At 41.3% G+C, this 26,776-nt stretch overlaps 1 protein-coding gene across 3 annotated transcripts in view; it reads right to left on the reverse strand.

Annotated features, from left to right (window-relative positions):
* The window catches only part of OSBPL10 (oxysterol binding protein like 10), a 351,945-nt gene that overhangs the window by 212,638 nt on the left and 112,531 nt on the right, over positions 1–26,776 (reverse strand). For 2 of the 3 annotated variants that reach the window (XM_053600064.1, XM_053600063.1), the window contains exons 2-3: positions 11,376–11,551; positions 8,375–8,454 (exon numbers count right to left, since the gene is read on the reverse strand). In XM_053600064.1, the coding sequence (XP_053456039.1) occupies positions 8,375–8,454; positions 11,376–11,551 (256 nt within the window). The remainder of the gene's footprint in view (positions 1–8,374; positions 8,455–11,375; positions 11,552–26,776) is intronic. The other variant, XM_053600065.1, reaches the window with a different exon arrangement.

Raw genomic sequence — 26,776 nt, forward strand, 5'->3', positions numbered from 1 at the left:
CACTAAAGTTTGTCTGAGCCCGGCACTGGCACACTCTGCAGTCTCCCCTGCTCTTTCACCCTCCACAAAAGAAGCGCAGATGTTTGCTCCATACATGGCTCCAATGGGGTGAGCATTTTGCAGACCCTGACCTCAGAGATTATTGGTTCCTGCCTTCAGACAATTAAGGCATATGTCCCTGCTGCACAGGCAGCTGGAATAGTGATCAAGTATTCCATGCTGAGGCCCTATCAAAGACCAGGAGTCCTCACAGGAAGGCAGAGGAGAAAAAGTAAGGGACAGAAGGGGGTTAGGGAGCTCCATTCAACCTCTGTCAATCATAAGTATGGTCCATAGTACAAGAGGAGATTAAACTAGACATTGGTAAATTTCTTTCTTAGAAACCATTAAATAGTAATGGAAGCTTTATCAGCTCTGTCCAACAGAACTTTCTGTGATAACAGAAATATTCTATATCTGTACTGTCCAATATGTAGCCATCAGCCAAATGTGGCTACTGAGCATTTCAAATGTGGCTAAATGCTACTGGAGATCTGAATTTTAAATCTTATTTAATTTCAATTCATTTAAATTTAAATAGCCTCATATAACCAAGGGCCTCTATATGGGACAGCATAATTTACATTTTGTTCTTATTCCTTATATCTACTGTTTGTTAAACAAGTGGAACAAGAAAGTTTGGAAATCCCTTCCCACCTGCTATGGTCTGAAAATGTGTGTCCACTCCCCAAATTCATATGTTGAAATCCTAACCTCCAATGTGATGGCATTAGGAGGTAGGCCTTTGAGAGGTAATTAAGTCCTGAGGGTAGAGAGATTAGGGCCCTGATAAAAGCAGCCTAGAAAAGCCCTTGTGCCTCCTCTACCTTGTGAGGACGAAGCAAGAAGGTGCTGTCTCTGAGGTAGTTGCCCTCACCAGGAACCAAATCTGCAGTGCCTTGCTCTTGGACTTCCCAGCCTCCGGAACAGTGAGAACCGCCTGTTATTTTTAAGTAGCCAGTCTATGGTAGATTGCTATAGAAGCCTGAGAACACTAAGCTACCACCTTTTAATTATTTCATTACTTCTGAATTATTTCAAATTGTTCTGGGAGGCCCCAAATTCACTTAATCATAAAAGAAAAGTATTCAATGCCATTTGTCAGATCACCACCAAAATTCTAAGAATTCACTCAATAATTTCCCAGCAGTGCCTCTCTCGATAAATAAAATTAGCTATTGTTTTGAGTAGAATCAATCTGTATTTCTTCATTATTAGCAGAAACATTTTGGCATGCATTTTAGTTCAAGTAGCTCGATGCAGTGGGGCCAGGACATTAGACTGGATGATTTCTGAAGTCCCTATAACCATAGGGTTTCAGAGTCTACAGATGTCTCTGGGTTAGTTTTGGCAAGCAGGTCTTCCTGTTATGCTGCATCCTAACCAAGATATCAAAGCACCTCTCCAAAGCCCTCTGTTGTTCATGCTTTGGGGCAGGAGAAAGTCAGAAAAGTTGTAATCTTTTGCCACCAAAAACTTGGATTACTGGGAGAAACAAACAGTAGCTTCAGATTTCCTCAATCTTCAGATTTTGCTGTGATTTAACATACAATCAGAATTTACCACCCCATTCTCCACTCTCACCCAAACATACAAAGCTTTTAATACCCCAAATACAGTCTACACATTATCTACCCCTCCCCAAATAAAGTCTCTGAGTGTCCCGGAACACGGGAGTCTGCACCTGGCAACCATAGGTGGGGTCATCAGTGGGGCCTCCCAACCCACCCACTCATATGCATTCAACCAAGCAGGTGGGAAGAGTGGCTAAGTGACTACACACACAGCCCTGTGACAGAAGATGCCACAGCATATTCCCCAGTCAAGGCAGATGTGGAGCCAGATAGTGTGCCAGGGCAGCCCACCCTCGCTGGCCAATGCTCCATGTGCCCTGATGAAGCCCCCTACATCACTGTGAGCTACAGATGTCATGGCACAAGAGGAGAGAAGAATTCAAGATTATCACTGATGTCAGCTCCCACCGGGAAGTTGTGTGAACATAGGTAGGTCCTCAGGGCTGCAAAAGGAAAAGAAGAGGTACCTTACCTAATCCCAGTTGCCAGAGATATGACAGGGAGCTAATACCAAAGGCCCTATACAAATTAATATGCAGCTATCATTCTAAGGGGATGGGAAAAAAAGGAAAAAAATTGTGATTTGGGCAGTTTCTAGCATGAATATTTATATATACACTCCACAAAACTCAGCAGTTTTCACTGTTCAGTCAAGACCTCCCGAGACTTATAACGAATTTAAAATCCTATTATTTCTCCATGACCAAATTTGCATGGGGACTTTATCCTAAAATTTGCATTTTAATTTAGAATTACCTAGCAAGGACAACGAGCCCTAATCATACACCAATCTAACCACTCTCTTCAAACTCTTCACCCAAAGATTCACAGGGACCCATGTCAGCCTCAATGTGGTGATCACTGTTCTCAGCGAGCACAAGGTCAAGTGTGGGAGACATACAGAAAACCAGATCATTAGAGCCCCACCTAGTAAATGCCAGGATGGAGACAGGCCTAGGCCTTGTAAGCCCAGAGAAAGGATTTCAAATATAATGAGTGTTATAGTTATTTCAAATACCCCAAATATCTATATTTCCTTACTTAGTTTATCCATAAGTGGAAAACACATTGCTACACTTTCCATAGTGTTAGGTGGGTAAAATGCAGGTAAAGACTCCCCTTTAGTGCCTCAGCTTCCCATCTGGAGCTAACCAAGAGCAGGACAAGGAATCACGGATGAGAGATGACCCGAGGAAAGGCAGGGTGACAAAGACAAAACACTTTGAAGATCCCAGAAATGTTCTAAACAGGCCCCCCAAGAACACTCCTGAGAGTCATTTTAAAGATAAAACAAACCGAAAACAGAACAGGCCTGTGGCCAAAGGCTGCTCTTACAGTCCATCCTTAGGGAGAGGTAAGCTGCACAGGCATCATACGTGTGTGATTTCCGTGCATAACAATGTCAGAAACAAGACTGGAAGGAGACCATTCCAAAGAGACTCACATAATCTCCATATCCACCCACATGGAAAAGTATCAGAAATCATCCAGTCTAATGTCCTGGCCTCACACTCACTCACATGGTACCATCAGAGATCAGTGTCGAGGGGTGGGATCCCGGGTGACTTTTTTGTACGCTTTCCTTTCTTCTGAAAATTTTATACTGTTCATAAGTAATATTCATAATTTTTAAAAATACTACTACTTCCATTATGGGGAATAAAAGGCCTTCACAGGCTATCAGAAGTTAATTCACAGAAAACTATGCCTGCAGTGGGCATGGGGACAGTCAGTCAGAAGATGCCAGCTGAGTCATAAGAGGGATCCTTGAGCTCATCAGGATTCTGAGGGCTCTGACCACATCCCATCTCGCCAGCTGGTTGAAAAATCTCTACCTGAAGAAGTGATGATCATCACCACATGTCTTATCCATTAGGGCTGAAAAGCCAGGGGAAAGACACTACGGTCCAACTGGCATCAGAATGGACCCATCAACTTGTACACAAGTCACCCCCACACATGTATCCATATGCAGACAAAAAAAAAAAATCAGAAAAATACTGAAAATATAGTAAGTCTCCATCAAATTTAGCCTTTAACAATTCTCTCCATTGGTCAGAACTAAAGTCATTAAAACTAAAACCTTCAAAATCTGAAAGTCTTTAAATGTTCTCTAATCAATTGACTTTTGTCTTCTTTACCCCCACTTTTCACACAGGTCAAAAGTAACTTGAAAATAACTCCATTCATAAATTTCTCCACCTTACCACCCTACTCCTGAAATACTGACTTCCATCGATCTTTGAATGACCTGAGTTCTTTTTATGTGGCCACTTGAAAATAATGAGGCCTGTCTCAAAACAGACATGTAACCACAAATGGATTAAAAAGCACAGTTGTCATCCCAGGGATGCAAGGCTGGTTTAACATACGCAACTCTATAAACGTTATCCACCATATTAACAGAGGCAAAAATAAAGATCACATGATCCTCTCAATAGATGCAGAAAAAGCATTTGATAAAATCCAGCATCCTTTTCTAATTAGAACACTGAAGACTATAGGCATAGGTGGCACATTTCTAAAACTGATTGAAGCTATCTATGACAAACCCACAGCCAATATTTTACTGAATGGAGTAAAACTCAAAGCTTTTCCTCTTAGAACTGGAACCAGACAAGGTTGTCCTCTGTCACCTTTACTATTCAACGTAGTGCTGGAAGTTCTAGCCAATACAATTAGGCAAGACAAGGAAATAAAGGGAATCCAAATGGGAGCAGAGGAGGTCAAACTCTCCCTCTTCGCTGACTACATGATCTTATACTTAGAGAACCCCAAAGACTCAACCACAAGACTCCTAGAAGTCATCAAAAAATACAGTAATGTTTCAGGATATAAAATCAATGTCCACAAGTCAGTAGCCTTTGTGTACACCAATAACAGTCAAGATGAGAAGCTAATTAAGGACACAACTCCCTTCACCATAGTCTCAAAGAAAATGAAATACCTAGGAATATACCTAACGAAGGAGGTGAAGGACCTCTATAAAGAAAACTATGAAATCCTCAGAAAGGAAATAGCAGAGGATATTAACAAATGGAAGAACATACCATGCTCTTGGATGGGAAGAATCAACATTGTTAAAATGTCTATACTTCCCAAAGCAATCTACCTATTCAATGCCATTCCTATCAAAATACCAACATCGTACTTTCAAGATTTGGAAAAAATGATTCTGCGTTTTGTATGGAACTGGAAAAAACCCTGTATAGCTAAGGCAGTTCTCTGTAACAAAAATAAAGCTGGGCGCATCAGCATACCAGATTTTAGTCTGTACTACAAAGCCATAGTGCTCAAGACAGCATGGTACTGGCACAAAAACAGAGACATAGACACTTGGAATCGAATTGAAAACCAAGAAATGAAACTAACATCTTACAACCACCTAATCTTCGATAAACCAAACAAGAACATACCCTGGGGGAAAGACTCCCTACTCAATAAATAGTGTTGGGAGAACTGGATGTCTACATGTAAAAGACTGAAACTGGACCCACACCTTTCCCCACTCACAAAAATTGATTCAAGATGGATAAAGGACTTAAACTTAAGGCATGAAACAATAAAAATCCTCCAAGAAAGCATAGGAAAAACACTGGAAGATATTGGCCTGGGGAAAGACTTCATGAAGAAGTCTGCCATGGCAATTGCAACAACAACAAAAATAAACAAATGGGACTTCATTAAACTGAAAAGCTTCTGTACAGCTAAGGAGACAATAACCAAAGCAAAGAGACAACCTACACAATGGGAAAGGATATTTGCATATTTTCAATCAGACAAAAGCTTGATAACTAGGATCTATAGAGAACTCAAATTAATTCACATGAAAAAAGCCAACAATCCCATATATCAATGGGCAAGAGACATGAATAGAACTTTCTCTAAAGATGACAGACGAATGGCTAACAAACACATGAAAAAATGTTCATCATCTCTATATATTAGAGAAATGCAAATCAAAACAACCCTGAGATATCATCTAACCCCAGTGAGAATGGCCCACATCACAAAATCTCAAAACTGCAGATGCTGGCGTGGATGTGGAGAGAAGGGAACACTTTTACACTGCTGGTGGGACTGCAAACTAGTACAACCTTTCTGGAAGGAAATATGAAGAAACCTCAAAGCACTCAAGCTAGACCTCCCATTTGATCCTGCAATCCCATTAGGGCATCTACCCAGAAGGAAACAAATCCTTTTATCATGAGGACACTTGTACTAGACTGTTTATTGCAGCTCAATTTACAATCGCCAAAATGTGGAAACAGCCTAAATGCCCACCAACCCAGGAATGGATTAACAAGCTGTGGTATGTGTATACCATGGAATACTATTCAGCCATTAAAAAAAAATGGAGACTTTACATCCTTTGTATTAACCTGGATGGACGTGGAAGACATTATTCTTAGCAAAGCATCACAAGAATGGAGAAGCATGAATCCTATGTACTCAATTTCGATATGAGGACAATTAATGACAATTATGGTTATGGGGGGGGAGCAGAAAGAGGGAAGGAGGGAGGAGGGTGGGGCCTTGGTGTGTGTCACACTTTATGGGGTCAAGACATGATTGCAAGAGGGACTTTACCTAACAATTGCAATCAGTGTAACCTTGCTTATTGTACCCTCAATGAATCCCAACAATAAAAAAAAAAAAAAGAAGAATATGTTCCAGCTCCATCCATGTAAACATGAAAGAGGTAAAGTCTCCATCTTTCTTTGAGGCTGCATAATATTCCATGGTGTACATATACCACAATTTATTAATCCATTTGTGGATCGATGGGCACTTGGGCTTTTTCCACGACTTGGCAATGGTGAACTGGGCTGCAATAAACATTCTGGTACAAAAAAAAAACCACAAGTCCTTTATATATAAACAGCTACTGCGAATCAAGCAGAAAAAAATGAGCTCAATAGAAGAACAAGTGAAGGACATAAACTGGAAGTTCACATTTAAAAAATGCAAGTGGTCAATAAACAGATGAAGATATATTCAGTCCCAATGCGATATCCATTTTTAATGTGTGAGAATATCAAAAACTGAATGTTAACACCCATGCTTAATTAAAGAGGGAAACAAACCCTTACATACACAGTTGGTGAGGGCACAAATTAAGGTAACTTTTTTAGCACACAATTTAGCAGTGTCTATGAAAAGACATATTCTATGGTCCAGCAATTCCATCCGTATAAATTCATTCTTTATGTGCACATGCCGAGTGTTATAGAAATATATGCATACAAAGGTGTTTATTACAGCATTCTATAAAACAAGGAAGCAAGTTCATCAGACATTCATCAGTAGGAGAACTAAATTAGACACTGACATCTATTCCTTAGAATACCATCCAACCATCCATCCTAAGAAGAGTAGATTAATACGCGCAATATGAAAAGATCTCCAAAACATACTAATAAGTGAAAAAAAGAGAAAAGAGTATGCATCATGTGATCCCATTGGTGTAAAAGAAACTGACCTATACATACAGTTATATACAAACACCCACACAAAACATACTAACGCATGCCTAAATTTACTGGAGTAACATACAAGAACGGTTCGAGCAATTATCGCTAATGTGCGTACATTAGATGGCAACGGGAGAGGACAGATATTTTTAAATTCCACCCTCTTCTATTTTAGAAGCTACAAAAGAGGAAAAATCAAACCAAACTGCCCTGCCTAGGTGTGTATAAAATACTGATGAAATGTTCAAAATTCCCACTTATAATTCCTGGAAAATAAAGAAGGCTAGAAGCTTTGGAGATGGGTTCCTTCTACAGTTCCAGAATATTCAGCTTAGGACAAGTTAAGAAGAGCATTACAGGTGAGTGCAACTATCTTAAATAAGTCAAGAAAAAGAGGATGTCTCTTAAATGTATATAAAGATTATGAAGAAATTAATGATTTCGGGTTGTATTTGGAGGCAAAACAGCAAGGAATATTTAAGGAAGACATTTCACATGGCCCTGAGCTGGAAGCAGGCACGTTATAATTTATAGAATCCTTGCTAGTTTGAAGTGTGGACCTTTCTAGCAGATGAGTGGAATGCAAAAAAAGATAGCAGTTGGGTAACTTAACTAAATTTGAACTAATGATATAAAGGTGACAGCCCTTTACACATTAATTTTAGCATCTATTTATTACCTTGGATAAATGCATTTTTGAAAATATTTCCTACATGTTAATGATCACAAATCCTCCATAATAATCCATGAAAATGGACCTGGCCTGTCTCCTGCACATCTAACACAAGATCTCACAAGATCCTAAGGAGAAAATTAATCATCCTTGGATGCCCAATTACTCGAGATCAATTTCACATGCTTAGAATACAGCAGCTCCTTGCAAAGTACACAGTCAATTTGGGATCTAGGATTTCTTTAAGGATCAGTAACAACAACTAGTCTTCCGCAACTGTAAATCTGACAACTCTGACGTCACAATGAAATCATCCACCAGAGCTTCTCTATAAACCAATTAACAGCCGCCTAAACTGACAAGAGAAAGCAACAGAAGTGTCTTTCCTGAACCAGCTCCCACAGGGTCTGCATGCCTGTGTGTTCTACCTACAAGAAAATCCTACTGCTTTTCCTGGCTTAAAATTTAAATGCAACAGGAGAAGCAGGAATTCCATCACAGTGGAAAACTTTAAAAATGATATAAAAAATATCTTCCCCAAAGAAACAGATAATTGATCTGAAAGGTTACCCAGGTTACTCTAACACCTCCTTGCTCTCCGTGTAGTTACTTACCTTAGAATTCATTTCCATGTGATATTTGGCACATGCTCGAAGCTGAGTCACCCAAAACTGTTTCTCTCTTGCATCAGCAGCTAAAATAGGGAAAACAGAGAAAGAAACGTTTGCAGAGATTGTTCCAATACACATCCAACTTATTTCTACACCCACCTAAGGGGGTGGGAGGCTGGAGAGAGAGAAAGCAGATGTAGACCTCCACGTTCTCAAGCAGCCTGTTCTTACACCAAAAAACAAATCATGCTGAACCTCTACAGAAAATTCCCTCGAGCCACATTAGAAATGCATTCTGAAATATCTGGTGTAAGAATAATTTTGCTATTTGTTTTAAACTCCTCTGAGAAAGTCAATTCTATAATACTTCTTTAAAAAGGCAGCAGGAAAGAAAACAGATGCTTATTTTCAAATGCCTCTACCTTATGTAGCTAATGTATACCAAAGTACAATTTTTCAGGGCTTTTGCTGGCTCCTAGAGTTGTACTGTGGCGTTATTAGCATTTACAAAATTAGCGTTCAGTTGAATTACCATTTTAATATGTGTTCTCCAAGATTCATATTATGACTGGACAGAACAAGATGCCAAATGCTGCCTTAGAGAGCCTGAAATTTCCCCAAAGAGACATTCAAGTGCAAGTCAACTGCACAGTCATATTCTTTCATCTACACCCCACCTCTTAAATAATATATATGAAATTATTCGTAAATATCACAGGCACATAACAGGTTCTAATAAAATCTAAATCATCCCTTTAACAGCATAATTAACTGCAAAAAATACTATAGTATTAATTACTTACATAAATGTTGACTACCCAGAAAACAGAATGCTTTCCCTGGAAATCATTAATTGTTTACAGAAATGGCCCTCAAAATTCTCTGTCAATAAAACCTGACTTCAGCTTGAACTTTCAAGTGAAGAAACCTAAATGAACAAAATGGGAAATCCCTTGGTTTAGTACCATGTAAGGCCTGGAGATGACCTTTCCAAATCTAAAACAATCTGTCTGCCAAGAAGCCTGTTGTACAAATACTATATATGCAGTGTAAGACCACATGAAATTAACTTCCAAAGACAAAGGATCTAACAGAAGTTAGTGGTTTTCCTCAGGAAACTTGAAGAATCGCCAACTTGTGGCAGTACTAGCCAAAGCCATAACACTAGGAATATTCCCAAAGGCTGTGCATCTCGTGACATCACGATCCAACGCTGAGTATGTGAGATGGGAAATGAGAAAATCAAGACCAGCAACATGCGAGAAGGGCCAGAGTCAAGCCATAGACTTGCAGAATTTCATCCTGCCTTTTTTGTAGTTGGTAAGTTTTAGCAAATTTAGCTCTTATGATTATTTCATGCAGATAATCAAAGTTTTCTATTTGCTATTAAAACTATCCTTAAAAAGAATGTAGGGTTTAATAATCCAGAGAATATTAACAGTTCGATGGCAAAACAAGATGGCTCAACTGTCAAATTAGTTGTTTTTTTTCTTTTGTATGGGTTTGTGTCACTTTATAAACCACAGGGGGTTGGGGGGGACGCCTGTAAGTTTTTCACCTGCTATTGTTTCTGCTCTGACAATTTATTAAGCAATAAACAGCAAAGTGAAACCAAGGACCATATAAATCTAGCCAGCTAGAACACACACTGCATGAATCTCAAAAGCAAACATGAATCTTACCACACTTCCGAAAAACTTTCTTCTTCAGCTATAGGCATTTTTATTTCATTGTTTTATAGAGTCTGAAATATGACTTGTAAATAGACAATAAAGAAATATGAGCTTATTCCATCTTTTGGATAGTAAAGCTTAGCAGTAGAATAGTGAAAACTGGACTGAGAGATAAGCCCTCCGTCTGGCTTTGCAGAGGCAACCTATCATGATCAAGAGTGAGCTCTTACTCAGATAAAGATGTTACATATAACATAGCAGAATTGTCAACCACCCCTTAATATTTGATACATACTACCTTTCCTTAGGCCTTAATAAATAATCATTTACTGTGTGTATGTGTATGCACTCGCGCATGTATGTGTGTGGGGGGGAGGGGCATTTGAATTTTTGTTCATTGTTTTGTTATGTTATTACAGGAAAACTGGCAGAAGAATCCTGGCAATGCAACTATAACAAAATCCTGGTAGAATGATCTAGCAATGAAATTACACTGTAATTTTATTACAAGTCTGACATTTCCGTGCAGTGCATCATGTGCCTTGAGGGTGAATGAGGTGCTGGGCAGACATCAGAACAGACATCAGTGTTCAGGAAGCAAAGACCAGGGAAGAAAGCACAGGAGAGGGAAATTAACTCAACACCTGTTGGCTTCTTGACAGGCACAGGGGTGTTCAACCTTTCTTGTTCCTCTGCCACACATTGGCTGAGTAAGAGTTGTCTTGGGCCATACATTAAATACACAACCACTAATGAAAGGTGATAAGCAAAATAAGGTCTGTACATACTTTTCATGATATCCAACACCACAGATAAGCAAAAGAAGTCCTCACAAAATCAGCACGTGGCTGTGGGCTGCAGGTTGGCCACCCCTGCACCACACTGGATGGATAAAACTCAAAGGAGCTTTTTACTAAGAAATGCTTTTCAAGAAATTTTGCAAGGAAGTCTTTAGGACCCTTGTCAGGCTTGCTTTAGCACAGCCCCACAGGGCAGTGCAGTGAAGACTCGCACTAGAAGGTCAAAGAAAATACATACCGAGCTAATATCTGAAATCTTCAAAGCCTTCACCACTCACCTTTCCATTGTCCTTAATGCTTCAGTTAAGTAACACAAGCCATTCCTAATGTCAGCTCTACTTCCCCATCCCAAGGTTAAGAGGGGCTGTGTGTGTCTGTCACCACAGGGTCTGTCACCACAGAGTCCTCCAAACATAGCAAATTATTAAAGGTGATTGAAAAAGAAATCAGAAAACAAGAGAGCCATTACCATGGCAACTACAAATGGAAGCCAGGAAGCCTGTCTGAGAAGTTTCCAGGAGAAGAACCTACCTCTCAGCTTATACATCTCTCCGTTAGCAGAGTACACGACCAGCATGTGGGGAGCTTCGTCACTCAGGGACACTATGGCTCCAGATAAAGACAGGGCTCCTCGAGGCTTCTGGTGTTTGCTTTGCTCATTCACAAAATACTGCAGGATGCCAGCCTCAAAATCCAGCACAAAGTACCTGCACAGAGAAACCACAGGACGTCATTTTTCTCCCCTGGCCTATTCCACACAGCAAAGCAGAAAAGCAAAGCAATCCTGAAGTCCACACTGGGCTCCAAATTCAAGAAGCTGGAACCCCAAAGTTCCTCCCAGACACCCCACAGAAATCAATCAGCCTGAGTAGGGAGAGAGCAGGGGATTCTCACGTCAGAAGGGAGCTCACAACAGGCCTCTGTGGGCAGGACCTGGCCCACTCAGGGTTTGGTGCAATGCCTACACTTGGCCAGGCGCCCACAGATACCACATGAAACATCAGGACGGCTGAGACCCTGGAAGTGCTGCAGCATGCCACTCATAACACACTCCACAGGACTTCCTGGCCTTTACGACAAGTGGATTTACACCCAGACAGCAGCAGCACCCGGGCCTCAGCTTCCTGCCAGCTGCATACCATGAGGAGCCTGACATAGGCCAGGGACCACGAGTAACTCCAGCAGGACACACCAGCAGGCCCTTTCATGTATTCTTTTTTACACAAAGAGGCAAAAATTCCCTCTGCTGTGGGTAGTTGAAAAGCCACTGCACTCTACATCCAGGGTAAAAAAAAGAACTACCATTTGCCCAAATCATACAACAAATCTTCATTAGCCAAATATCTGGCCTGTCTATTGTCTCAATTTATCACCCAGGAGGTAGCCAAGATAATATCCCTTTCTCCACCACAATGAAAATGTCTTCATCTGAGATTCAAATTCTTCCTGTAGCCTAGAGTCCCAGCACAGCCCACACTGACTTTTCTACCTTCTCACTTTTTGCTCTGACCTACACACTTCCTCCACATTCCCAACTTGCCTCCTACCACAGGACCTTTACACATGCTGTTCCTGTTGTCTAGAGCAGTTACTCAAAGTGTGGTCCACAAGTATGGATGGTCCACAAACTGTTACCAGTCCACAATGGCCTTTAGAAACTTTTTCTGCCATTTGGCTTTGTTTCAACATCCACCTGCATGATCATCTGGGCATGTCTTGTTAAACGGTTCGGATGCTGTTCAACATGTATGGTACACAATGTGTATTACATCCTAGTAATGAATCAATCACAATCCTATTGGGACAAGGGGAAGGAAGCAGGTTCTTCACCATAGATGGTTTGAGAAATACTTGCCTAAAATGTTATTCCTCCTTCCTACTATATGGTTCCCTCCCCTCTTCTTGCCATGTTAACTTCTCCTAACCAGGTCAAATATTCTTCCTTGTAGTACCTTGAAATCCTCCTTCATGGCACTGGCTCAGCTGAAGTCTACATTTGTGTAATTACCTGATTCAGTATCCAGTTTTCCCACTAGACTCTATGCTCTGAGGAGATAGAACATGTTTCCCCCCCCCAGTGCCCAGAATAGTGTCTTTCACTTCATTGCTACTCAGTTAACATTAGTGAAAAAAACCTACTGAATCCCATAGTTCCCCATCCACACAACAAGGTGCCTGGGTCATACAGTGAAGTCAGAGGCACTGTAAAATATTCCATCTCTAAACGATGGATACATGGCAAGACTCAACACAGGTCAGATACCACCCGTACTACTAACTCCGTAGTTTTCAGTTTCAATGTTTGATTGCACCACATTCCTCTCAATGACATGTTTTTGCAAAGGGTTTCAGCAGTTGCTATGATAAGAACAAAAATGTCAGTCAAGAACAGGAAGAGAGGGCGGCACCGGCCACATACACTGAGGATGGTGGGTTCAAACGTGGCCGAGGGCAGCTAAAACAACAATGACAACTGCAACAACAACAAAAAACAGATAGCCCGGCATTGTGGCGGGCACCTGTAGGCCCAGCTACTTGGGAGGCTGAGGCAAGAGAATTGCTTAAGCCCAAGTTGGAGGTTGCTGTGAGCTGTGATGCCACAGTACTCTACTGAGGGCGACACAGTGAGACTCTGTCTCCAAAACAAAGAAACAAACAAAGAATAGGAAAACAGCAATGTCCAGTGAGATACCAAGGTCTGAGAAGCTGTGTAACGCCCACAGGTTCACACATCTCATTTATAAGTAATTTTGGTTAGTTCAGAAACAAAAATATTTTTCTTTCTATTGATATTTATTATTTTTTTCAGTGGCTACTGCGTTAAGACATTAATATGTATGAGGTGGTTTGGAGCTAACTACTTAATAAATTGAACCGTTAGATCTAATTTAAAAGCACCACCAATCAGGAAACTTTACAAACATCTGACTTAATTCATTCTCACAGCAACCTAACAGATATTATCCCCATTTCACAGATGTTCTGAGACTAGAAGAAACATTTTTTTTTTTTTTTGGTGACAGAGTTTCATTATGTCACCCTCGGTAGAGTGCCGTGGCATCACAGTCACAGCAACCTCAAACTGTTGGGCTTAAGCGATTCTCTTGCCTCAACCTCCCAAGTAGCTTGGACTACAGGCGCCTGCCACAATGTCCGGCTATAGAAGAAACTTGAAACCTAAGCCCAGCTCCTCGGTGTCCAAGGTCCACGCTGGATCAACTCCAGCAAGCACAAACTCTCCCTGGATGCTCCCTCAAGTCCTCCCTTGTCACTTTTCCTTGTCACCTCTCCAGGACCTACTTCCATATTTTACTCTCCAAACCTTCCTGGGAGCTAAGAGCTGAAAGCCTTTGCCTGGCAGCAGAGGTACCTATTCATCCCCTTCCCCTGGAGTGAAGTGCAGCCATCTCACTAGCACATGACTGCCCAGGTCAATCCTCTAAGGCAGCGGTTCTCAACCTGTGGGTTGCCTAAGTCCATCCTGCATATCTGATATTTACATTACAGTTGCAAAATTACCCTCATGAAGCAGCAACGAAAATAATTTTATGGTTGGGGGGTTGCCACATGAGGAACTGTATTAAAGGGTCGTGGCATTAGGAAGGTTGAGCACCACTGCTCTAAGGAATCTTCCACTTTAAATTATTTTTAATATCCCAGATGGCCTGGCCAAGACTATCAATTTCACTCCCGTCCTTCCCTCCTATTGCTCAAACTACTATAATAATAAAAATACTTTTGGCTTTCATGATTAGCATAGATAAATCAAGACACAAAAATATGTCATAACCAGGGTTATTCAAAGTGTAATCCTTAGCCCAGCAGGATCAACATCACCTGGGAGCTTGCTCAGCTCATCCAAGACATGCTGAGTCAGAAACCCCGGGGGCGGGGCCCAGGAAGGTGTATTTTAAGCTTCCAAGCAATTCTAATACCTGGCAAGTTGGAGAAGCACAATTCTAAACATGAGGGTCCCAACCCATGCAGTCACAGACCAACACTGGTCCATGGCCTATAGGAACCAGGCCAGGCAGCAGGAGGTGAGCCATGGGCAAGTGAGTGAGCAGGAAGCTTCAGCTGTACTTACAGCCGCTTTCTCTCACTGGCATCACTGCCTGAGCTCCGCCTCCTGTCAGATCAGTAGCGGTGTTAAGATTCTCATAGGAGCGTGAACCATCCTGTAAACTGCACAAGCAAGGGATCCCGGTTGCACGCTCCTTATAGGAAGTTAATGCCTGATGATCAACATAAGCAACACACTTTGGATGTCACTGTTCCCATCACTCCCAGATGGGAGTCTCATTGTAAACTTCCCATGCGAGAAACCTAGCTCAGGGTGTCTGTCCCCTGATTCTGCATTCTGGTAAGTTGTATGTATAACAGCCCATAAAACTCACTCTCACTCCTTCTTTCCCACACACACACACTAGAATGGAGACAACCTGCAGGCAACTTTGAAACCGTAGGGTGGGTATGGCTAAGACACAAAAGGGAAGGAACCTGGGTCCCTGAATCACCACCTGGAAGAGACTATCCTGCCGAGGAACACACATCAGACTCCCCCAGGAAAGAGAAGAAAACTTTAATTAGGCCACTATGATCTGTTAGAGCAGCTAGCCTTACACAAGCAAATACACATAAAAACGTGTTTAATTTTATTTTTATGTGCTTCTGCTTGAAATTTGCTCCTATTTAATGTGGGGCAAAACCCAAATTCTTTTAACAAGAGAAGACCCAGGGTAATTTCTGAGCTGCTGTTGCGCAAATTATTTAAGGGTTGGCTCTGCCTTCATTTTAGGAGCAAATATTTTCAACTTGACCTATATTTAATGTTATTGGGACTGTGGTTGTGCAAACATTGCTTGGGGGACGTCCAAGCATTAACAACAACCCTTATAAGAGCAGGGAAGGAGACTAGGCTCGTGCTACAGCCCCTTGGGTCCCCCCACACACAGCAAATCACTCTTACACTGGGGGAAGTAGGAAAAGAAGGGGATAAACATTCAAGGGAAAAGTAAACACAAGTTGGCCTTGGCTTCCTGCCTTTCTCCATCCACACTGTGCCGCTGACTGGAATGGAGAAAAGGCCTAATCTCTTTCTCCTCTCGCTTCTTTTTTTGTGTGTGTGTGGTTTTTGGCCGGGGCTGGGTTTGAACCCGCCACCTCCAGCATATGGGACAGGCGCCCTACTCCTTGAGCCACAGGCGCCACCCTCTCCTCTCGCTTCTACCAACGTACCCGCTGGCAACTTGTTAGCTTTCCCCTCTCCTGAGACAGCTTCCCAAATGTGCATCCTGTTCCAACAAATAACTGTACGTTTGCAAAGGACATTATTCAGAAGCTGGTACAAAGAAATGAATTGAATGCTGCTTATTTTTTCAGTAAGGATGACAGAATAACCAAGTAATGTCACATTATGCAGGATATGGGGACACATTAGTGATTTTTCACATTCCCTCTTTCAAGCTGACACCTTAATACTAACCTCCTGCCTCAGATGGAAGAAAGGAACATATATTCCCACTGCTTCCGAAAATAGTTTAAATGCAAATGCCCAGGTTTGAATCATGTGGACTAAGGAGGGTTATCAATAATTTACTCCTCCTTTAAAGACAGTTAAAAATTTTATCATACTTTGAGGGAAGCAAAGGGATGCTATCTGATTAAATATTACACAACAGATGAAACCAAGTATTCTTTCAGAATGGACTTTGAAAAGTTACATCAGCTTGTGTTAAATTGGTAAGGACTGTCCATGCGGCCTTAAGAAGAACAATTCCTGTGGGTCAGATCCCCTGGTAGAAAAGAAATGAAATTCAGTTTCCCACAGGGCCGTGGCTCTGTCAGGTACTGCAGTTTGGCGCTGTAGCTATATCTGAAAGTCACAGCTTTCATTCTAAATAGGAAAGTTAACCATATCTGGATTAGGCTTCATTAAACCAAGTGAAATTGTTAGATAAAACCCTGAAACATTTTGAAAGGCCTTTCCCTTCTAGAGAACGAAATAAGGCAAACTTAATTCCTGGATTCTGGGTTTTTAAAAAATTCCTATCTTTGAGCTTTAGTGTGCAAGTTGACTGCTGTGTCGGTGAACTTAATTGTAGACAGAGCGTATTTTCTTTGCTATGTTAAGGAAAATTGAAGAATGTGCTGGGGGGAGAAAGGGAAGGTAAGAGAAGAAATCAAACCCATGAAGAAAGCCACCTTAATTCTAATCAGGCCAGCTTCTTTGCAGGCAACCTTGCCTGATCCGCAAGCTGGAGATGGGGCAGGCACAGGCCCCTTCTTGGGACAGGCTGGGGAAAAGGCAGATAGATCCACTGCTTTGGAAACACATGTACCCGTATCCTTGACACTCACACACTCTTATATACTCACACTGATGACCCCAAAGACACACACAGCTCACCCTCACACACCTGACAGGTACTGGTGTTCACACTCACAAGTTCATGCTCCCAAACTAATTCACACACGTTTGCACTGTACACGTGCACACTCATAATTCACACTCAGATGTGCATCACACACTCTCCAGTTCACTTCCACACACAGTGCCGCCCTTGCTGTTCCCTCCCAGTCCTGCACCTTTGAAGGGTCACTTGTGTGCACTGGTAGCCCCTGTCACCTCCTGCCCCAACTACCTGACAGTTTCATTAACGTTCAACGTCAGGACCTAAAAGTTGACACATTTTTACACTGGGTTTTACACCAACAGCCCTCGGCCACCCCAGGCAAGAAGAGAAACACCAAGGAAGAGAGAGGGCCGGGGGCAGGGAGGAAAGCCATTCGCCGCACTCCCACGACAGCTGCGAACACGCAGTGGAAACGTCTTCCTTTGAAGAGGGACTTTGCTAGAAGGCTGCTCCTGACAAAAAGCAAAATCATTTCATCTAAATTTAAAAGTGAAAATTAAAATATCAAGAGTAAAGGCTGAGAAGGGGATGCTAGGACTCTCTCTTTGCTACTGAGCAGAACACTATTCACAGCCATGTTACTGCTGTCACCAAGAGGGCCTCCAGGCTCCTGGCAATGAGGGTCAGCCCCTCACCTTCACAGGCAATGCCAAGGCCAGGCCCACCGGGGCCCTCATCTCCCCTGTGGAGAAGGAATGTGCCCCAACCGCCTGGCTGACCATATTCTCACTGGGAGGTCGCCCCCATGCCGGGACCTGCCTGGCTTCGCCAGCACTCTGTCTTCTAAGCATCTGCTCTAAACTGCCAGACAGGGTGAACAGGGCCTATGTGCAGACTTCTGCACCCTGCCCCATCCTGACCAACGGCAGCAGGGACTGTGTTCTTCAGTGTAAGACCTTCTCCACATGGAACTGTCCACCACTCAACTCTTTCAGAATCCCAGTCAACACCCACAGCAACACACCACATGGAAAAGATGGAGACCCTCGCCACCTTCAGCACCACCACCCCCACCCCCTCTCCGTCCGTCCGTGGTTCCACTAAAGGAACTGACTGGGGTAGGCTCAGAGGGGGAGGAACGATTCTTTCCAGCCCTGGACACACCGATTCCTGAGGTCTCAGTAGCCTTCCAATTTCTTTCTGCCCACAGAAACTTAAAACATCGCCATTTACCCCATCAAGAAGCAACCTGTTTCTAAAACTTCCATTCTACTTCTCCTCTAAAAGAAAAAGTCAGTAAAAATCAGGAAAGTGAAACATAGTATTTGAAGAGGGGGCAAATTGTGGATGCATTTTCCTAAATTTACCTTAAGTCTTCAAAATTAATGTCATCTGTTGATCATGAATTGAACCCTTTTCATCTTCAGAGATCAACATATCAAAGAGCTCCAGGAAGATACCTCCTTGGAGCCACCAGTCTCACAAAGAGCAGGTATCTACAGACCCCCAGATGGGATCTGTGATGCCTTGATCATTGTGATGAAAGAAAGCAGAATATATCACCCCAAAATATGCCTCAACCTGGAGGGTAGGAGGAGAAGAGAGGAAGTTTTATTTCCTTCCCTACAGTGGCCTCATTACCTCTGAACCCTTAGAGTCTGTGGCTTCGGAGAAAATGGTAAGTATTCTAGAATATCTTTCATGATGACCAAACATCCTGATAAGGAAGATCTTAGAACTAAAACCTACAGGTTTCAAGGCAAAGCTCCTGTAGACAAACTCAGTCCCAGGTAAGGTTGTAAAGTCTAGTGTCTTATTTACCCTTAGAATCTGTGGCAATAGCTAGAGAATCCCAGTGGTCTTTTTAAATCTCTCAGTTACCTACTTACTACTTATTTGTGACCAGAGAGTCCCACCACCATCCCCCAAACCACCAAGTTCCAATAACTCCAAATGGTACGAAATTGTCAGAGGGCCCTCAGGCTCACCACCAAGTAGAGGACAAATACCTATAGACTCTATTACCTAAGGATCATATTAGAACACAGGCCATTATTAAACATATTCAGGCATGCAATGCAACAAGTTCAATCTCAAATACAGGAAGAAAAACTTAACATAACACATCCTGTAGCATAACCATTGTACTTATCTTCAAACATCTTAAAGATACGTAAACTGGACCATCAGTAAAAATAATTGACGAAACTTACTGAGCCCCTTCTATGCACCACACGTTATGTGCTGTACACAAAATCAATTCATTTATGCCTCATGTCTTGGAAAATAGATGTGATTATACACCCTTTCTACAGATAAAAATCTTCAAGCACACAGAGGTTGATAACTTGCCCAAGATCTTAACAGAAAGAAGAAATAATAGTACTTAGATTGTAACCCAGGAAGTCTGGCTTTCAAGCCCCTAGCTCTAAAACATTCAGATATTGTGTATTGCGAGAACAGGTGCAAAATTATGTACTCTCAACACAGGGTCAAAAGTACATAAAACAAAAACTGATAGAAATACAAATAAAAAATAAAACACAATAAAATGAGAGAAAGTTTAAAATCCTATTACTCAGAATAATAATATTACTCATATTAATATGCCTATTGATATACAAGATTCAGAACAATATAATCAGAAATTTTAAATTTAAAAAATTTTAATTTTACAAATTATATACCCTAATGAAAATATAACTTCTTTTAAAATGTGCAATGTGGGCAGTGCCTGTGGCTCAAAGGGGTAGGACGCCAGTGCTATATGCTGGAGGTGGTGGGTTCAAACCCAGCCCAGGCCAGAAATTGCAAAAAAAAAAAAAAAGGAGTTATTAAAATGTGCAATGTTTTCCAAAACATTGGCTAAGAATACATCAGTACCAAAAACAGTAGGGTGCCAGTAACAATTTTATAGGTCACATTTTAAACCTACCTCATGGCAAAATAAACATCTGCTATGCTAAAGACTTATATGTTTTAAAAAATAAACTAATATTTTATAGCCGGGTGTTGTGGCAGGTGCCTGCAGTCCCAGCTACTTGGGAGGCTGAGTCAAGAGAATAGCCTAAGCGCAAGGATTTGGAGGTTGCTATGAGCTGTGTGACGCCACGGCACTATACCAAGGGCGATAAGGTGAGACTCTGTCTCTACAAAAAAAAAAAAAAAAAAAAAAAAAAGTTAAAAAAAAATAAACTAATATTTTAAAATATAAACTAACTTGGCTCAACACCTATAACTCAGTGGGTAGGGTGAGTTACACATACATCAGGAGGCTGATGGGTTGGAATCCAGCCCTGGCCTGCCAAACAACAATTATAACTTCAATAAAAAAATAAGCCAGGGGAGGAGAGCAAGATGGCGGCCGAGTAACAGCTTCCTTACATCTGGGCACTGTGAGTCTGGGGAGATAGGACTCCAGGCATCTCTGGCTGGTGGGATCTGCCTATCATCACCCCTGAGAGGATACAGGGAGTCAGCGAGAGACTTCTGGACCCCAAGAGGAGGACTAAAACACTGGAAAAACAGCAAGTGGTCGCGTATGTTCAATAGGTCTAAACACGCCCACAACTGTAAGTTCAGTAGCACCGAGACTGCAAACCGGAAAGGCCTTACCTGTGAACTGTTTTGGTGTCTTTGGACTTGGCACTCAGTTGAACTGCCTTGGGGAGAGCTTGAGCGGGAGTGTGGAGAACTTTGGCCATTGTCTAGGGCCCCAGTCTGAGCCGCTGAGCCAGACGGAGCTAATAGTGTTTGGCTGTGGGCCACAGAGAGCCATTGTGAGTGATCTGCCCCGGCAAGCTCCGCCCTTGGTGTCGCAAAGCTAGAATGGGTGGGAACTGGTAACCCAGCAACCGAGTAGCCTAAGGGTGGAGTCTCAGCCACCTTGCAGCCCTAACCCTCAGGGGCAGAGTGAGACCAGTTTTGGCACACTGGGTAAGTGGATAGCCACTTCAGCAGTGATTCCAGCGACAAGCACTTTCCTGGGAAAGCTTCTGCTCAGCAAGTTTACAAGTTCAAAGTGCCTTTTAAGTGGGCTGAAGAGAGATTTAGGGTGTCTACCTGCTGGGGTTTGAAAAATCAGCAGCCTCCAGTAGTATCAGAACTGTTATTAACATCTCATACCCCAGAAGACCACGTGTTGCCCAGACAATATTCAACAACATATACATACTGCTTTGTTCTTGGTTGTGTTTTGATTTTTCTGTTTTTTTGTTTTTGTTTTTTTTTTGGTTTGGTTGTTTTTTTGTTTATTTTGATGTTGTTGATGTTGTTTTGTTTTTTAATTTCAACCTTTTCAATACAGATCTTCTTTCTTTCTCAATTTTTCTAGTTTAATTATAATTTCCCATTGCTGGCTTTTTTAATAACTAGAACTTCATTTTTCCTAGTGTTTCTACCGCTATTATTTGGTTTTTCACTCAATTTTATCCCGTAAAGTTTTCTATTTGCTTGTTTTGGTTTGATTTATAACAGTTTTGTCTTTCCTCTCTACTTGGTGGAGGTGGGGTACTGTGTCTGATCAGTTTAGCAAAGAGCTGATGACCTCAAGGGACCCACCCAACTGGGCACCCCCAGAAGGTGGTTTTTTTGAAGGTTGTGTCAAAGTACCCTACTATACACCTATATTGCTCTGTCTCCCTCTTTTTGTACCTCTCTTCTTTTTGTCAATATTCCTTTTACCCACCCCCTCTCCTTTCTCTATTTTTTTTTTTCTTTTCACTCGGTCCTCCTTTCTTTCATCCCTTTCTTGCTCTTCAACCTTCTCACCCTTCTGGTCCTGTACCAAAAGGACTCATCTAACCCTTAGTCCACAGGCATGAGAACTTAAAGAGCAAGAGGAAGTAAAAGGAAAATCAGGGCAAGGAAACAGATAAAAGAAATCACTCATGAGGAAGAATCATTTGAAAACCCCAGGCAACATGAAGAACCAGTCCAGAACAACCCCGCCAAGGAACCATGAGGTAGCTACTGCAGAGGATTCCACCTATACAGAAATGTTAGGAATGACAGAAAGGGAATTTAGAATACACATGTTGAAAACAATGAAAGAAATGATGGAAACAATGAAGGAAACTGCTAATAAAGTGGAAAATAACAAAAAGGAAATCCAAAAACAGAATCAAATGAGAGATGAACGATATGAAGACTATAAAAAGGATATAGCAGAGCTGAAGGAACTGAAACAGTCAATTAGGGAACTTAAAGATGCAATGGAAAGTATCAGCAACAGGTTAGACCATGCAGAAGAAAGAATTTCAGAGGTAGAGGACAAAGTTCTTGAGATAACTCAGATAGTAAAAGAGGCAGAAAAGAAGAGAGAGAAAGCAGAACGTTCACTGTCAGAATTACGGGACTTTATGAAGCATTCCAACATAGGAGTTATAGGAATCCCAGAAGGGGAAGCAGAATGCCCCAGAGGAATGGAAGCTATACTAGAGAATATTATAAAAGAAAATTTCCCAAATATCACCAAAGATTCTGACACACTGCTTTCAGAGGGATATCAGACCCCAGGTCGCCTCAACTCTAACCAAGCTTCTCCAAGACATATTGTGATGGGGCGGCGCCTGTGGCTCAGTCGGTAAGGCGCCGGCCCCATATACTGAGGGTGACGGGTTCAAACCCGGCCCCGGCCGAACTGCAACCAAAAAATAGCCGGGCGTTGTGGCGGGCGCCTGTAGTCCCAGCTACTCGGGAGGCTGAGGCAAGAGAATCGCCTAAGCCCAGGAGTTGGAGGTTGCTGTGAGCTGTGTGAGGCCACGGCACTCTACCGAGGGCCATAAAGTGAGACTCTGTCTCTACAAAAAAAAAAAAAAAAAAAAAAAAAAAAAAAAAAAAAGACATATTGTGATGAACCTGTCCAAAGTCAAGACAAAAGAAAAGATTCTGCAAGCTGCCAGGAGTAAGTGCCAGTTGACCTACAGGGGCAAATCCATCAGAGTGACCGCAGACTTCTCTAATGAAACTTTCCAAGCAAGAAGACAATGATCATCTACCTTTAATCTACTTAAACAGAACAATTTCCAGCCCAGAATTCTGTACCCGGCTAAGCTAAGCTTAAAAATTAACGGAGAAGGCGGCGCCTGTGGCTCAAGGAGTAGGGCGCCGGTCCCATATGCCGGAGGTGGTGGGTTCAAACCCAGCCCTGGCCAAAAAACCACAAAAAAAAAAAAAAATTGACGGAGAAATCAAATCATTTACGGATATACAAACATTGAGGAAATTTGCCACAACAAGACCAGCTCTACAGGAAATACTTCAACCTATTCTGCACACTGACCACCACAATGGGTCAGCAGCAAAGTAAGAACTCAGAAATTAAAAGACAGAACCTAACCTCCACACTGATGCAAAAGATAAAACTAAGCAATGGACTCTCACAAAATAAGATGAATAGAATACTACCACACTTATCAATTATCTCAATAAATGTTAATGGCTTGAATTCTCCACTGAAGAGACATAGATTGGCTGCCTGGGTTAAAAAACACAAGCCATCCATTTGCTGTCTGCAAGAACACACCTGGCTTCAAAAGACAAATTAAAGCTCCGAGTCAAGGGTTGGAAGACAATTTTTCAGGCAAATGGCATTCAGAAAAAAAGAGGAGTTGCAATCTTATTTTCAGATTCATGTGGATTTAAAGCAACTAAAGTCAAAAAAGACAAAGATGGTCACTTTATATTGGTCAAGGGAAAAATACAACAAGAAGACATTTCCATTCTAAATATTTATGCACCCAATTGAAATGCTCCCAGATTCTTGAAACAGACCTTACTCAGTCTGAGCAATATTATATCTGATAATACCATCATAACAGGGGACTTTAACACTCCTCTTACAGAGCCGGACAGATCCTCTAAACAGAAATTAAACAACGATATAAGAGATTTAAATGAGAACCTAGAACAACTGTGCTTGATAGACGCATATAGAACACTCCACCCCAAAGATAAAGAATATACATTCTTCTCATCACCCCATGGAATTCTCCAAAATTGATCATATCCTGGGACACAAAACAAATATCAACAGAATCAAAAGAATTGAAATTTTACCTTGTATCTTCTCAGACCATAAGGCACTAATGGTGGAACTCAACTCTAACAAAAACGCTGGACCCCACACAAAGGCATAGAAATTAAACAATCTTCTGTTGAATAACAGATGGGTGCAGGAAGAAATAAAACAGGAAATCATTAACTTCCTTGAGCATAACAACAATGAAGATACAAGCTACCAAAACCTGTGGGATACTGCAAAAGCAGTTTTGAGAGGAAAATTCATCTCTTTAGATGCCGACATTCGAAAAACAGAAAGAGAGCGCATCAACAATCTCACAAACCATCTTATGGAATTGGAAAAAGAAGAAGAATCTAAGCCTAAACTCAGTAGAAGAAAAGAAATATCCAAAATCAAATCAGAGATCAATGAAATTGAAAACAAAAGAATCATTCAGAAAATTAATGAAACAAGGAGTTGGTTTTTAGAAAAAATAAATAAAATAGATAAACCATTGGCCAGACTAATAAGAAATAGAAAAGTAAAATCTCTGGTAACCTCACTCAGAAATGATAAAGGGGAAATAACAACTGATCCCACAGAGATATAAGAGATCATCTCTGAATACTACCAGAAACTCTATGCCCAGAAATTTGACAATGTGAAGGAAATGGATGAATATTTGGAATCACACCCTCTCCCTAGACTTACCCAGGAAGAAATAGAGCTCCTGAACAGACCAATTTCAAGCACTGAGATCAAAGAAACAATAAAAAATCCTCCAACCAAAAAATGCCCTGGTCCAGATGGCTTCACTCCAGAATTCTATCAAACCTTCAAGGAAGAGCTTATTCCTATACTGCAGAAATTATTCCAAAAAATTGAGGAAGAGGGAATCCTCCCCAAAACATTCTATGAAGCAAGCATCACCCTGATACCAAAACCAGGAAAAGACCCAAACAAAAAGGAGAATTTCAGACCAATCTCACTCATGAATATAGATGCAAAAATTCTCAACAAAATCCTAGCCAATAGATTACAGCTTATCATCAAAAAAGTCATTCATCATGATCAAGTAGGCTTCATCCCAGGGATGCAAGGCTGGTTTAACATATGCAAGTCCATCAACGTTATCCACCATATTAACAGAGGCAAAAATAAAGATCACATGATCCTCTCAATAGATGCAGAAAAAGCATTTGATAAAATCCAGCATCCTTTTCTAATTAGAACACTGAAGACTATAGGCATAGGTGGCACATTTCTAAAACTGATTGAAGCTATCTATGACAAACCCACAGCCAATATTTTACTGAATGGAATAAAACTCAAAGCTTTTCCTCTTAGAACTGGAACCAGACAAGGTTGTCCTCTGTCACCTTTACTATTCAACGTAGTGCTGGAAGTTCTAGCCAATACAATTAGGCAAGACAAGGAAATAAAGGGAATCCAAATGGGAGCAGAGGAGGTCAAACTCTCCCTCTTTGCTGACGACATGATCTTATACTTAGAGAACCCCAAAGACTCAAACACAAGACTCCTAGAAGTCTTCAAAAAATATAGTCATGTTTCAGGATATAAAATCAATGTCCACAAGTCAGTAGCCTTTGTATACACCAATAACAGTCAAGATGAGAAGCTAATTAAGGACACAACTCTCTTTACCATACTTTCAAAGAAAAGGAAATACCTCGGAATATACCTAACGAAGGAGGTGAAGGCCCTCTATAAAGAAAATTATGAAATCCTCAGAAAGGAAATAGCAGAGGATATTAACAAATGAAGAACATACCATGCTCATGGATGGGAAGAATCAACATTGTTAAAATGTCTATACTTCCCAAAGAATCTACCTATTCAATGCCATTCCTATCAAAATACCAACATCGTACTCTCAAGATTTGGAGAAAATGATTCTGCGTTCTGTATGGAACCGGAAAAAACCCCGTATAGCTAAGGCAGTTCTTAGTAATAAAAATAAAGCTGGGGGCATCAGCATACCAGATTTTAGTCTATACTACAAAGCCATAGTGCTCAAGACAGCATGGTACTGGCACAAAAACAGAGACATAGACACTTGGAATCGAATTGAAAACCAAGAAATGAAACTAACATCCTACAACCACCTACTCTTCGATAAACCAAACAAGAACATACCTTGGGGGAAAGACTCCCTATTCAATAAATGCTGTTGGGAGAACTGAATGTCTACATGTAAAAGACTGAAACTGGACCCACACCTTTCCCCACTCACAAAAATTGATTCGAAATGGATAAAGGACTTAAATTTAAGGCATGAAACAATCAAAATCCTCAAAGAAAGCATAGGAAAAACACTGGAAGATATTGGCCTGGGGAAAGACTTCATGAAGAAGACGGCCATGGCAATTGCAACAACAACAAAAATAAACAAATGGGACTTCATTAAACTGAAAAGCTTCTGTACAGCTAAGGAGACAACAACCAAAGCAAAGAGGCAACCTACACAGTGGGAAAGGATATTTGCATATTTTCAATCAGACAAAAGCTTGATAACCAGGATCTATAGAGAACTCAAATTAATCCACATGAAA

This window comes from Nycticebus coucang, chromosome 8 (assembly GCF_027406575.1).
Source record: "Nycticebus coucang isolate mNycCou1 chromosome 8, mNycCou1.pri, whole genome shotgun sequence".
NCBI lineage: Eukaryota > Metazoa > Chordata > Mammalia > Primates > Lorisidae > Nycticebus > Nycticebus coucang.